General features: G+C 45.9%; 1 protein-coding gene across 2 annotated transcripts in view; it reads left to right on the forward strand.

Annotated features, from left to right (window-relative positions):
- ACACB (acetyl-CoA carboxylase beta) overlaps positions 1-14,485 on the forward strand; it is a 1,895,698-nt gene that overhangs the window by 1,713,341 nt on the left and 167,872 nt on the right. For both annotated transcript variants that reach the window (XM_086943101.1, XM_086943102.1), the window contains one exon: positions 12,563-12,717. In XM_086943101.1, coding sequence (XP_086799227.1) covers positions 12,563-12,717 — 155 coding nt within the window. The remainder of the gene's footprint in view (positions 1-12,562; positions 12,718-14,485) is intronic.

Raw genomic sequence — 14,485 nt, forward strand, 5'->3', positions numbered from 1 at the left:
GAGGGTCCCTGCACCTTCTCTGGGTTAATCACCCACCCTTTGCTTTGCAAGTGCTCTACCACTCTGTCTAGTTGAGCCTGCACCTGTTCTTGGGTCTCTCCTTGAATCAGCACATCATCAATGTAATGACAAAGTTGAACTCCAGAAATGACTGACACCTCGTCCAAATGCTCTGCCACCAGCCGGTGACAGATCGTGGGACTATGTAAATACCCCATAGGAAGAGATTGAAACGAGTACTGTCTACCACCCCATGAGAACACAAATTGTTCCTGGCACTCGGGGGCAATTGGAATTGTGAAAAAAGCATTGGCAATATCAAGTGCCGCATACCAGGTCCCATTGTGTTTCTGAATTTTCTCAATCAAAGGAAATGTGTCTGGGACCGCGGCTGTCAACGGGGGCGTATGCTTATTAAGCTTGCGGTAATCAACTGTCATGCGCCAGCTTCCGTCAGGTTTGCGCAAGGGCCACACAGGATTATTCCACGCCGTGGTAATTGGTCTCACCACCCCTGCCTCCACCAAGTCCCGAATGGTTGCGGTAATCTCATCATGTCCCCCTGGAATCCTGTACTGCTTTATGTGAAACACATTTGTTGCTTGGGGCACCTTCACTGGGGGAATCTTCAAGTGCCCCACCCTCACAGCAGCCACTGAGAAGTACTGCTTTGACCCAAACTGATAGCATCCGTCATCTAAGTATAGGGTCATACCTTCAGAATGTCAATGCCAATAATGTACTCGGGAATAGGCACAATCAAAACCGTGTATGCTCTCTTGGGAAGTCTGCCATGTTTCATTTGAATTACCGTTTGCACTGCTGGAGTTTCCTCTCCTCCCAAACCTGTGATAGTAAAAAATTGTCCTCTAAATTTCCGTGGATTGACATGAATCAATGTGGCCTTCGCTCCGGTGTCTATCAAAGCCCGCACCTCCTGGACATTTCTATTTTTCCAATAGATCTCAATCCTCACATGTGGTCTGTTATCTTTGCAAGCCCATCCCTGTACCGGAGCTTGGCCAATTAATCTCATTTTCGCCTGCGCAGCTCTGCATCTGCCCGGCGCAGGTCCCGGCGCAGATCTGAATACAATGTTGGGTAACCCTCAGGGAACAACTCCTCCTCATCCCGGTCCCCATCTGAATCTGTGCATTCTCTGACCCAACCTTTCTCTTTTGTCACTCTCACATGAGATTCCCTCTCTCTCTCTCTCTCTTGACCTGCTTTTTCAGGCTTCTCCTCAGGCTCTGATTCCATGCGACTCACTTTCTTGTTATCTTTTCTATTCCCATGCCTACTCCCCTCCTTCTTATCCAGTCCTCGCTTACGGTACATCTCCAACATGCTTTTGGTCTCAATACCATCAATCTCACTTCTTGACACCCCATCCTTTAACAGCGCCAAAAACATATCACGCCTGGTCACTCGGTTGTTTTCAGTACGGGACTCTGAGCGTGAAGCTCTGTCTGGCTTGGCCCATTCCCCAATCTCTCCCAGCTCACGGACTGCCTCGACTACTTCCCCTATGGTATTGCCAGTTTGATTAATTAACAAAGTCATTATCACTGCTTTGTATGCAGGGGGCGCCAAACGAATGATTATGTTCCGCATTGACACAGTCATCAACTGACACATCAAATTATGCGCCTCACCTACCAGAACAGCTAACTTCATCCCCTCCTCCTTAATTCTTTGTGATGCATCTCTTAGGGTGAACCATGGTTTTTCATTCCCAGGCCAATCTGAATCTGTGGGGTACCTATGGCCACACCCCCGGGCAGCTAACTGCAACAGAGTTGTTTGATCATCACCATGAAAAGTCCGAAAGTATCCCTGCACAGTGGGATCAGTACTGAGAGTACAAAATTTGGCAGCATCCCCCTCATCTAACATGACCCCAGAAGCGCCGTGATCATAAAGGCGCACCATCCAAGCTAATAGTGTCTCACCAGGCTTCTGTCTAAACCTCGCTAAAAGGTCACTTATTTCTTGCTGGGTAAAATCCTCCAAACTATTCAACATGACTCCATCCAGGTTCCCCAGAGCGATTTGAAGTTTCCGTCTTAAAATGGGTTGTGCTTCCACTCTCTTAGCATTTCTGCCTTCCTCGTCCTTTCCCTCCTCCTGCAAGGGCTGATCTCCTTCTGAGGAGAATTCTGACGATTCTCAGATATTGGAGTCCCAATTTGATGGGTCAAAATCTAAGCCTGCTTTAGCAATCGCTAAATGAACCTTTCGTTTACTCACTCTCCCTCTCCTTTTTTTATACCTGTATTCAGCAACACGGACTGCAGCCCGCTCTACTATCGTCTGATATGTTTCTAACTTATCCTGTAATAACGTATTCTGACAGGAAAGCATCCTAGAAAGATTCTTGGTTTCAATAAGTTGTTTTTCTAAGCTCAACTGTTCCCGCTGCAGAGTTAAACATTTGTCAAAAACTTGACGGTAGGCATGTAAGAGAGCCCAACCTCTGCGACCCACTGTATATAATTCCTTTCCTTTCTCCACCGGAACCTTCTGTAAACAATTTAAAACATCTTCTGGCGTTGCTTCGCCCGGACAGTCAAACCAGCTCTCACTTAATCCTGAGCTTTTAGCATACTCACGCGCCAGCGCGGAGTACGGTGCCGCCTCCCATCCAGGAATTTGCATGGGGGCTAAAGGGATTTAACTCGGTGCCAAAGAACTAAAACCACTTTTCGTCTTTTTAAACATGTTTCTCCCCGCGTAATTTACGAATCCTGCCACCGACTACGCCAAAATGTAATGCTTTGCCCCCTTGCGTAATTTGAACTTACGCACACCACTTACTCACAGAGAAACTCCAAAACTCCACTGGAGGTAAAAATTAGCTTTATTAATATTGTAGGCAAAGGCAATAAGTCACTGAAACCAATAAAGTCTTAGGCACCGAGTGGAAAGCAATAAACCAGGAATACACCACACTTTATACATAAATATGAAACTGTGAATACAGGTATATAAACAGTTAATGTACAAAGCACCTCACCAGATTCATTTGCAGCACCGAAGACTTCAACATCCCTGGGCCAAGCACTGAACACCAAGTCGGGAACCCGCAGACCGGGGCTCAAGGAGTAATCTCTTCGGGCACCAAAGTTGTCCCGCAGGTGCGTCCACTCCAAGACTGAGATCCTGAGCTCCACCCCACAGACACCGCTTTTTATAGCTTAAATCAACCTGTTCGAGAAGCCTCTAGCAGGCGCTCTCGCCCATCTATTCACAAGTGCTGGCCCCCATCTCTGCATCAGACCCACCCAGACGGACCTGGACAGATTCTGTTTGGGCTGTGTCGAGGCAAAAGAGATTCCTTTCCCAATCTCCGGCCTTGGAGACTGGCATGGCCATCCTCCCTCTGTCCTAGCGATAAGTATGGAATGCATGAAAACACTCTGAAGGTACAACATAACCTCACGAGGCATCCTCACGAGATGCCTCGCACCTGCTTGTACTGGTTTACGTGAATAACATGTTTGTTACTGCTGAAGTGTAACCCCAGGTCAAGGCAGCTCAAAATGGAAGTGCGATGCAACAAAATGGAAGATCAGAGCATTGCATGGAATCGAGGTCAACATGTGATTTAGCACGTGTAAAATGGCAAATTCAGCACAGGGACGGACGTGCGCGTATTGCCCTTGCTAAACTAACGCTCCCCTGGTACGACGGAGGTATAGCGCTTCCAGATATCAGGAGCTATTATTGGGTCTCTTAGCTGAGTGCGATCAACCACGCAACGTACGCACCTGGTCCTAACCCGGCATTCGAGATGGACAAGTATCTGTTACCTGGTGGGAACTACAATAGAGCGCTCTATTCTAAGTCAGTAGGGAGGAACTTATCTGGACCTACCAAGATTGCTGTACGAGTCTGGCATGATGGGAATGTGGCTTTGGGATGGAGAGACCGACTGACCCGTGCAACCCCGTTATACGCGTCGGAAAAATTGGGATGTCTCTGGAAAACGAAAGGGTTTGAAAAATGGGACATGATTGGTATTAGCAGGGTGGGCGACCTTTGGGCCAAGGGCAAAATTAAGACCTTTGAGGCATTAAAGATAGAATACGAGTTGAGTGATAGGGAATTTTTCAGGTACGCGCAGATTCACCATGCTTTGACCTCGGTTTTCACTGCGGGCGCCGACATCCCTGAGTCCTCCCCGCTCGAGGATCGGGTGCTTGATGGTCATGTGCCAGATAGCACGATTCGTTAATATACAAGAAGTTGATCAACAATCGGGCTGATCTACTTATACGTCTCAGGGAGGTTTGGACTGGTGACGGTTTGGAGCTGGACGACGAGGACTGGCAATCTGCGTTATCTTCGCCCAAGGAGGTGGCTATACCTGCCCGTCTCCGCCTTGTCCAGCTTAAAATCCTCCACCGTGTGTATGTTACGGGCCCGCGTTTGGTTCGTATGGGTTACTCCCCCGATAGGTTATGTAAGCGTGGCTGTGGAATGGTTGGAACCTTCCTTCATATAATTTGGGAGTGTCCGGAGGTGGTTGCGTTCTGGAACCGTGTGCATGCCGTGATGGAAAGGGTCACAGGAGTGGTATTACTGCCTGAAGCCAGGCGCTGCCTGTTGAATGTGTGGGAACCGAATGATTATAATGTTGCTCAGACCCAGTGGGCGACCCTCGGAAACATGATTGCTAAGACAGACATTGCACAGTTGTGGGGTTCCCAGCGGCCGCCCACGGTATCGGTATGGACGGAAAATATGGACTGGTGTATGTTTAGAGAGAAGACTGTATATGTGGCAAGGGGTAAACCCAGGAAATGGAATAAGATCAGGAGCCAGTGGAATGCTTACTGTGGAAATATATGTACGCCACCTTTCGTTGAGATCCCAGATGTCTCCCTCTCCCCATGATCCGACATTCCGTGTATCTTTCGCTTTGTGCCGTCTTTGAATTGCTTCCCCACTGACCCCCCCGCTCTCTGTATTATTTATATACTGTATAACACTGTATTCAGAGGTCCTTCCTTTGTGAACACATGTCCGTGCGAAATGTACTATTGCCTTGTGTATTGTTTTTTATTTTTCCTTCAATAAAAGTTTTTAAAAAATGAAAAAAAAAAATTGACAGATGCTTCTGCTTGAGACTTCGGGTGCAGATACCTCACCTGTTGAATATTCCCCAGGCATCAGACTGGATCAGAAAACTTTTCAGCACTGCCTCTGTGTGCTGGTAGGTGGTGCTTTGCTGCTCTGCCCTTACACCTCTCCTCTCCAGGAATGATGCACAGAGCCTATATGGGCGTCACTTCCACTCACTAACTACAGTTCTTTTCTTTCTGCACCACTGGGCTCGTATCCAGAGCTCTGTCTCATCTGTCATAGACATTTACCTCAATATTAGAAAACGTTTTTACTATGTTCAAGAGATGTTACCCCCCTAAAATGGCATGTTTCCGATGAATACATCTATCTTTTTATTACTCTCCTCTTGAATACCCTATGCACCAGCATTCCATGGAAACTTTCTCAATCGCTCTCCCAAAACAAAACTAGCGCCTGTATCCACATGACTCTGCACATGACACAGAGTGACGTCACTGGATGCATATGTCCCGTCAGTTTCTGTTTTGTGCTCACCTTTGACGTGTAATGTTTTTTGTAGGCTCTCCATTAGAGAATTGTCATGTTTTTTGCCTTTTTTTTAAAAATAAATTGGTACTTTTTGTGTAAAGATGTCTCCACCTCGAGAAACTGAGTTCTAGCCCTGTGAGGACTCTGAGGGTCAGATATCTATCACTGACCTGTATGATATTTGCCTATGGTGTTTAGGGTCAAATCATAATCTCAATAGATCATAATGTCGATGCCTGTTTCTCGTGTCAAAGAATGATTCCTAGAGCCCGGAAAAAAGAGGCAAAGCTATTCATGGCCAAAGTGAGACATGAGAAGAGGGGTTGTCAAACATTTTGTGCCAGGTCAAATTCACCGTCTCCCCATCCATCGTAGTTGGTGAGGAAGAAGCACAAGAAGAAGCAGTGTCATGGTTCTTGACACCAAAGGAGGAGTCACTGAAGTCGGTGTCTCCGCATCCAGCTTTGGAAAAGGGTCGACCTAATGTCACCCTGGTGCCGTCTCCTGTGGCTTTTCTGGCGTCATCTTCGGCTCCGAAGCCGACCAGACTTCATCTGGGCATCAAGATACGATGGCAGTCTTCGATCCGGCTCCTCAGCTTCAGCAGGAGCAGATGTATCCAGCCTTCCCAGCTCCAGGTAGGGACTCTTCCCACTCTGTGAATGCTACATTTAGCATCCTCAATAGAGCGATTACTCAATCTGTTGCACCTGCGGGGCCCGTAAGTCCTCTGTCATTTTCTTTGGAAGGCTTTGCGGCGCTTTACCAACAGACTCCTTTTCATGCCTATGACTGAGGTTTCCTGACTGACGTTCACAGATGGACGTTCCAAGCTAAAACACTCCATCTCTTTTATCCATCCCACCTGTTGCGGTTTCGCCAACAACGCTCATGCCTTCTCTCGTGCCAGCTGTCTCCTTTCTGACATTGTAGACTTAGACTCTGGTGCCTCTTCTCACCTTTAAAGCCCTATTACCGACAGCGCCGTTGCCGATGGCGGTTACCAATGACGCATCATAAATTAAAAAGGGAGGCTCAAATATTTTGTGAAGAGAGACAGTACTTCTTTGAGGAACAGGTTCATCAAGGAGTGGAAGAGGTTGAGATTGTGCCTTCACTTGACCCAGACTTGGAACGGTTAGGGTAGGCAAGTGGTTTGGACATATCTCCAGAATGCGAATCATTGTCACCAAAGGGTATTCCACCACCGTAAGTCACTTCTTCCCATACATTTAGAAGGAAGGCGGTGGAAATGTTGGACTTAGCTCTTCTTACTACAGAGCTTAAGTCAAATTTGCTGACTGAGGTGCGTCATTCTTTGTTACTTTTGTCCGAATCTTTGTTGCCTTTTAATGAGGATCTAACTGAGCAAATTTTGGGCGTTTGCCAGAAGCCTATGACAACCTCTGCTGTTTCCAGACCAGTAGCTAGGAGATATAAGCCGGTTCCAGGGGGATATGCTAATTTTGTCTTCTCACCCTTCACCTGAGAGTTTGGTTGCTCACGCTTCTTGTCCATCGACACTGACTCCTGGATCTTTTCCTTCTTTACCGGCAGATAGGTAATCCAAAAAGATGGAGCAATTGGCAAAAAAGGTGTTGTCATCAGGCAGCATGGCACTGAAGCCAACAACGCAATCTGCCTGTTGGGTTGCTACATACATGCTTTGTTGGATTCTGCCAACTCCATCGCATGAAACTGCTTTATGATGTCCAGGGAAATTTTTCTGAACTTTTGAGTAATGGCCAAGCTGCAGCCTGCCAGAATATACAGTCTGGTCTGGACACTACTGATTCTTTGGCAGGGGCAATGGGCACTTCAATTAGTACCAGAAGGCACACATGGTTGAGGGGTTCTGGATTTTCTCAGGATGTACAGAATGCTCTGATAGATTCGCCCTCTGGTGGGGCTCGGCTGTTTGGTTTATAAGCAAATTTGGCCCCGAAGAGGCGTAGTGTGGCAGATGCAAGACGAATGCTGCGCTGAGTGTATTGGAGGGCCGTGTTGCAAGGAAGGCCTCAGTACTGTAGGCAGTTGGAAGCAGGCAGGGGCAGGTGTGATATGGAATAGCAGTGAGTGGCAAGAAGGAAAGTACGCTGAGCAACAAAGAGGGAGAGTGAGGGCTATTATTGTTTTGGCTTGTGTGGACTCAACAGCCCTGTTCTTGGCCCCGCTCTTGGCCCTCGATCCCCAGCCTTCTGATTCCAGCCTTAGCCCTGCCTGCTCTTTCAGCCTGCCCCGCAAGTGTTTTAAAAATCACCATAGACTAGTAGGAACTAGCAGAGAGCTTTTATTTAAAATATCTTAAAATATCAAGGTGAAATGGAAAGTGGTCAGCTGGGTGAGTGTGCGCTCCTAAGCGGCATAAGACACCATTAGTGTGTCTGTGCTAAGGGATGAGGGCGTGTGCGGCAGAAGCAGCTACACCAGATCCTGGTGCGGCTTGCGGTGCCACACCTCCCTGTCTGCAGATTTTCTCGCTTTGACAGTTCCGTCGGTCTTATTTTAACTTGCTCTAACACGCACTGGCATAGTCCTGCAAAAAACACGGACAAGACGTTGAGCAGCTAACCATGGAATGCAAGTGATAAGCCAGTGGCGGGCGACTATTTTGTTTGGTTCTACAGGAGTTGTGAGTAGAAGAGTGTATTTGAGTGCCACACAGTGCAGGGGTGGTAAAGTAAGGAGCTTGCATTACTGCAGAATGGAGTGCAGTAGCTGCAGAAGCGGCTGGTCATGCTCGTGCCCTCCTATTGCTAGATAGACCACGCTGTTGCGTCCTACAAACGGCTGGTAGCTCTTCTGGCATCAGAGGACGGTGTTGGAGCTTTTTTCCTGCGCAGGGGTAGGGTGCAATGGCATCAGCGAAGTCTGTAGGGGAGTAGGAGTACCAATGCAGCTTGTGGCTCGTAACTCCGGTAGTACAGAGGAGCTTTCCAGTGTGTCTGTGATGTCACTGTTAGGGCAGTACGTTTGTACGGCTTCCCAGTCTGTTCCACATGAGCCTGGGAGCTGGTTGCGACAATCTTTCAATGTCTTTGGGGAAACTATGACTCTGAGGAAATTGTGCTCTGGATGTAAAATTCCTTCTACTCCTAAACCAACAACAAAATGGCAATAGAAGTTATCAGTAGCACCTTTGTAGGGGGTTGGCTTAGCAAATGGTGCACACTTATTCAAGTGGTGCACTTTGCACTAATCCAGGCAGCATTTAATGGTGATTTTAGTGGTCTTTGATATAGATAGAAAGCTCTCAAAGTGATAGCTGCTTAGAGCAGCCTTCAGGATTATCTTAAAGGAGTGTTAAGCAGCTTGTTTACCAGTTTAATCTATACTGCAGGTAGGTTTAAAGGAAACCACACAGTGTTTAGCAAACATGAGTCTATTAATTACTACGCAATATCACTATCACATTGGTATATCTCCTACCGGGAGATACCAACACAACACACAAGAATACTTCAAAAGCAATCAGATAACTAGCACAAAATACAGTGGTCTCCAGGGGGAGACAAAACCATATACTAAGAATTGGAATGCAAACTGCAAAGAATAACAGGGCTTGGACCAGAAGACTCAGAGGAGGCAGTGACACAAGGAACGACCCTGGGTAAGTACCCAGAACCCCACGGAGGCTGTGTGCAGAGTGGGAACACTTCCGCTTGCCAATGGAAGTCAATGGAGAAGTCACAGTTGCAGTTTTCAAAAAGGAACCTTACCAGAGGACCCAAAGAAACCCTTTGGAAGACAGAAGGTTAGAGAGCCACCCCACCTGTGGATGCCCCCGGGAACCAGGTTACCTACACCAGGGAAGCTGGGTGCTTAGGGGTGAAGTGACGTCGTAACCTGCCGAAGACAACAATGGACGACTTCGAACAAGAGGCCCCTGGAGAAGACTGTAGAGGAGTCTCGTAGAATCCAAGGGTGGATTTTGGAAGTGAGGAACCTGCAAGCAGAGGGGATAGAGTCTACCACAGGGAGGTGACCATGGGCACAGAGACCGAGCCCACCGATGTCGTGAGGTTCTCAAGAGTCGACAGTGACTTTGTCACTGGAGCTTTGAGAACCAGGCGATGCTGAGGAAGACCAGGAGCCATGCTTGAGCCGTCCCACGTCGGTGTTATTGACTAAGTGGTCGGTGACATTTTTATACTGGTGTGGTGTGGCGCCATTCTGGCTTGTTGTCGGGTATCTTCTATCCTGTGGCTTCTGCTCTTCGAGCTGCTGGGGTTGCTGTCGGATTGTTCTGCCACAGTTTTTTTCCTTTATCCGTCAACCTGTTGCCGGATCACAAGCCTGGCGCTTTCTGTTGTCCTGTCGCAGGCCCGCCTCCCTTTTGGGGTATGGCTGTGGTATCTATTCTAAGTTAAGGAATCTGGGGCTAGATGTCTCTATCAGGTGTACGAGTTACTTACCTTCGGTAACGATGTATCTGGTGGAGGCGTTGTCTAGCCTCAGATTCCTTAATGCTCACCCGGCCTCCCCGTTCTGCGAGGACCTTTTCTGGTGGTGGTCTCCATCAGAAAGTTGCCATTGGGTTTTATCTTCAGGGGTTTCAGGTGGTTGCACTCCCCTGGGGGCTTTCATATACAGTTAACCTCTGCTGAGGGACTTCTTTTCTGTTATATGGTGACTTTGAAGGTTGGTTTTTCTCTCCAGTTACCTTACCTTCAGTCTGCTCTACCGCCTCGGGGTCCTGGTCTCCTCTTGGTCATCCTCTTTGAGGGTCGGTTGTGCTCTGTTTCCTACCTCTGTTTTTAGAGGGGAAAGGCCAGTCTTCTCTTTCTTTCCTACAGTGGACTGTTGTTCTTTCTGTGTTCCGTTCTTAGTGGACGGCACAGTTCCACATGGCACTATCAGTCTATTTCTGTCTGTGGTGAGGTTCTTCCTATGTTGCACTCGGGAAGGGGCCTCCGCTTGGCTTGCGGAGCTCTTTCTCACAGCCTCCACTTATATGTGTTGGCGGTGTCTATTCTGTCTTTAGGATGGTGTCTTCCACCATCCGCCTTCTTTATTCATGGAATTTTCATTCCTTGCACACTGTTCCCATACTTTCACAGTTTTTTTAGTTGGTGGCTCCAGGGAAAAGTTTCTCCAAAGAAAACTGACGTCAGCGTGCCGGGAGGGAGTTATATGACCTCGCTGACGTCACATACGAGGACGATGTTAGGGCGGGGTTGTGTGGCGCCGTCCCGCGGCGCGCTGAGGTGCTGCTGCAAATAATTTCCGGATCCAGTCTCACACCTGGGGATATTCCAAGTTAAGGTATCTGCAGCTAGACAACGTCTCTACCAGATATATTGTTACTGAAGGTAAATAACTCGTACTTTAAGTGGGCTCCCATGGGTGGCATAACACATGCTGCAGCTCATGGGAGACCCCTGGTGTACTGATGCCCTGGGTAACTTGGTTTGTTTATTTTATTTGCTTCTGACCAGATTTAGACTCAATCTTTTTCACAGATTAGTGGCCTTCCCACAAATGAACACTTGGGAACCAAAATTGACTTTATGCCCATGTGATGAGATTTCCTCACAAACGTGCATGCACACGATACTGTTCTGTAAATATTTCCATCCTCACAGGAAAATCTGGTTATCTCCATAACTAAAACTTTGGGGTTTCAGACAATGCCGTCTGGCCATGATCTCCTTACAGATGTTAGACTCCGAGCGCACCTGTTATCATATATTGAACTTTTTAAAATGTATCATTAGGCACCGGAAGAACCTTTAAAAATTGAGTGAATTTATTTTTCCTCAGATATCTTTTTAAAATGTACTATGTTGTAATTTTATATTGTTGCTTTTATGGTTTTACAATGATAAAAACCGAATAAATTATTTATTATTATTATTTTATTTACCATCAACATAGAAAGCTCGAATCCATTAAGGACCATAACTGGGGTTGCTGATGGCTTACTCTCATTAACAAATTTAAAAGATGCTAATATTAACCATCATAACTAAAGAAGTAAACCTACAAATATATTGATCTCTTATGCAATAACATGTACAATACCTGTAGGTATTTAGCCACGTAAGCACACGCTTCATCAGTATACCTGCTCAGCAAAAAAGCAGTGATTCAGACATAGTTCAGACTCCTACATTCTGGAAAAGGGGCCAAGATTTTTTTTAATTTCATTTAAACTTTTTAGGCAGTTGAGCAGAACATGTAACAATGACGATTATGCCACTTAACAGGTATATTTAGGTATGTTCCTATCTTCCATCTTTCCCTTAAGGTTAGACAAGGAAGTCTGAGGACCATTAGGCAAAAAAGTATTTCCCACATGAATTTCCTATTTGGCACACAGAGAACATTGAGGACTAGAGAGCATATAACTTTAAATGCCCAATCTTACCCCTTTAATTTTAATGATAGTTCCCAAAAAAATATTATTATGTATTTATATAGACTTCTTTTACAAACGTTTTAAAACCAGATCTACTCAAGTGTTCTTCCCAAGACATCTTTTGCAAGTATATTGTTGAAGTAGTCCATCAAAGAATTATGCTGCTCTTGTCCGCTTGAAACGTGGTGTCATCAAGAAGTACATTGCCACTAAGTTAAAAAAGTGTATTACATTAAAACGCAACACATGCAGCAAAAACACTCGGTTTCAGTGAGTGTAAGCCTTTTTACTTTGATAGATTTCAACTAGTATGAATGACATCGAGTTTGACTGATTGGTATAACCATTTTTTCCAGTGATATAGATATTACAAGGCCATCTACTTGATAATTTAGATCAATGTCTTATTTTGAGTGACAAGAGTAAAACCAGTACATTTATTTCTTAACTTGATCCCTAGTCATTTTTGATTTATTGGATGTTTTGACTTGACCCTTTATGTTCTTGTATGTGTTAATATAAGCAGAATGTATGTCGATAAATGAGAGCGATTCAACATTTGATTGTGTTTTGGAAATCTAGGCACACCAGAGCTGCCTGAAGATGAATGTAAAAGGCTGGAAAGTCAGCTAAAATCTCGTGAAGAACTCCTGCTGCCGATATACCACCAGGTGGCTGTACAGTTTGCTGATTTGCACGATACCCCAGGAAGAATGCAAGAAAAGGGAGTCATTACAGTTGAGTACAAATGTTAAAAAAAATTAATTCAGTATTACTAAAGCTTTATGGTATTGGATCTTTTTACTTGTGCATTCACAAACTTAATTGCAGATACATCAATTCTACTATCATTTAAGTTTTCCAGCTGCTTGAGATATGTTTTATGACCATATTTCCCCTGAACAACAATGACCCCACTATATTTTCTGAAGACTGGACATACTTGTTACTCCTGGTGACTTCTCAATGTTTTTAGGTCGAGCTGGCGTTGGAGCGCGAAGCGCTCCCGCCAGCGAGTTCTATAGTCACCGTGTTAACTGGCAAGGGAGATAGAGCTGTGCACGAGCCGCTACTGGCCTGTGCACGAGCCGATTCAGCTCTGTGAACGCGCACGTCTCCGGAAGACGTGCTGCGCCCGAGCCGCCTCCCGCTTGTTCTTCTTTTGCCTGCACAGTGCTTGTTCTTACTGATTCCACCACAGAGGCGCCGTTTTGGTTCCACACGCAATAGTGGTTGGAATCTGGCTTTCCTCACTGTACACATACACAAGCCGGGTAATGCTGCTTCCTTCCCAGATGTAACAGTTGGAGGTGGGTAACATCATGGCCACAGTCCCGCCTGACTCTTGTTCCTGCATGCCTCCCGACTTACCTTCGATTAGCCTGAGGCTAGAGGCTGCCCGCTCTGCTCGAGGCTGCGGTGAGTGACTTTTGGCGCTGGCGTCGCTGGTTTCTAAACAAGCCTTTTTTTCCTGAATGAACGCACCTCTATGTCTAAGATGACAGGCGTTAGGCTATTACATTGTTATGACTATATTTAGGTCTATTTCAAGTGGAAAACGCCCCATTATGAGGAGTGTTCGCAGCGCACCTGTACTTCATCACGGAAAGACTATTCACATGATTACACATCACTGCTGGCAACTAAGTTGAGCTCACGAATGAACGTCTGCTCACTCAGGGTATTAATTAAATGTGAATATTGTAATTCTTAACAGACCGACGTTATTCTGTATGTTGAACTCTGCTATTTACCAATATATTTACTTCCCTGATTCGGCGAATCCATGTGTATTGTAAACAAACATGCATACAATAACACGTAGATTAGGACTTTATTTTTAAAGCACATGTGCATTTGTAAACTCAGCAGGAACGTTTACCATGACTCCTGCTTACTCTACCTCACAATATACGTAAACACACCCCCTGAGTCAGTACAGAACCGTAGCCCTGCAGTGTACCTTAGTCACCCGCGGCTCTGTTTTCTTCCTCAGTTTGAGACTGGTTGTGAGGGGATGGAATAATGTGATGCAAAACAGTGTTCTTCAAAATAGCAACATGGAAATTAGGTTGAAGGTACACGTAGTCCCTGGGCCCTAGCAGCCTGCAGTACGCTTCCTCTACAGCCCTTCAGCTCATGCTCCCTCCAGAACATTTGAAACCCATCTCTAAGAAGGCATTGTGGTGTTTTCAAATAGAAAGTGAAGTAGCAGTCGTCCTTTCACTGTGTATGTGCACCTGAATAATAATTAGCATTTTTACCTTCCAACATCATTGTTAAATAAAACTTAGCCGAGCCCTACATACATAAAAACGTATACACTCCAGTGTTGCAGCTCTTCAAGTCACCAACTCCTCACTAAGAGCACACATGTACCAACGGCTGCAGGCTGACATAGTGGATCAATGTTATACTCTGGTCTAAACCTGACATAACATTAGTGGAAGCAGGCATGTATCTGTGCATATTCTGAGATTTATTTGACTGCATTATGTCTCAAAT

Source organism: Lissotriton vulgaris, chromosome 11 (genome assembly GCF_964263255.1).
Source record: "Lissotriton vulgaris chromosome 11, aLisVul1.2, whole genome shotgun sequence".
NCBI classification, from domain to species: Eukaryota; Metazoa; Chordata; class Amphibia; order Caudata; family Salamandridae; genus Lissotriton; species Lissotriton vulgaris.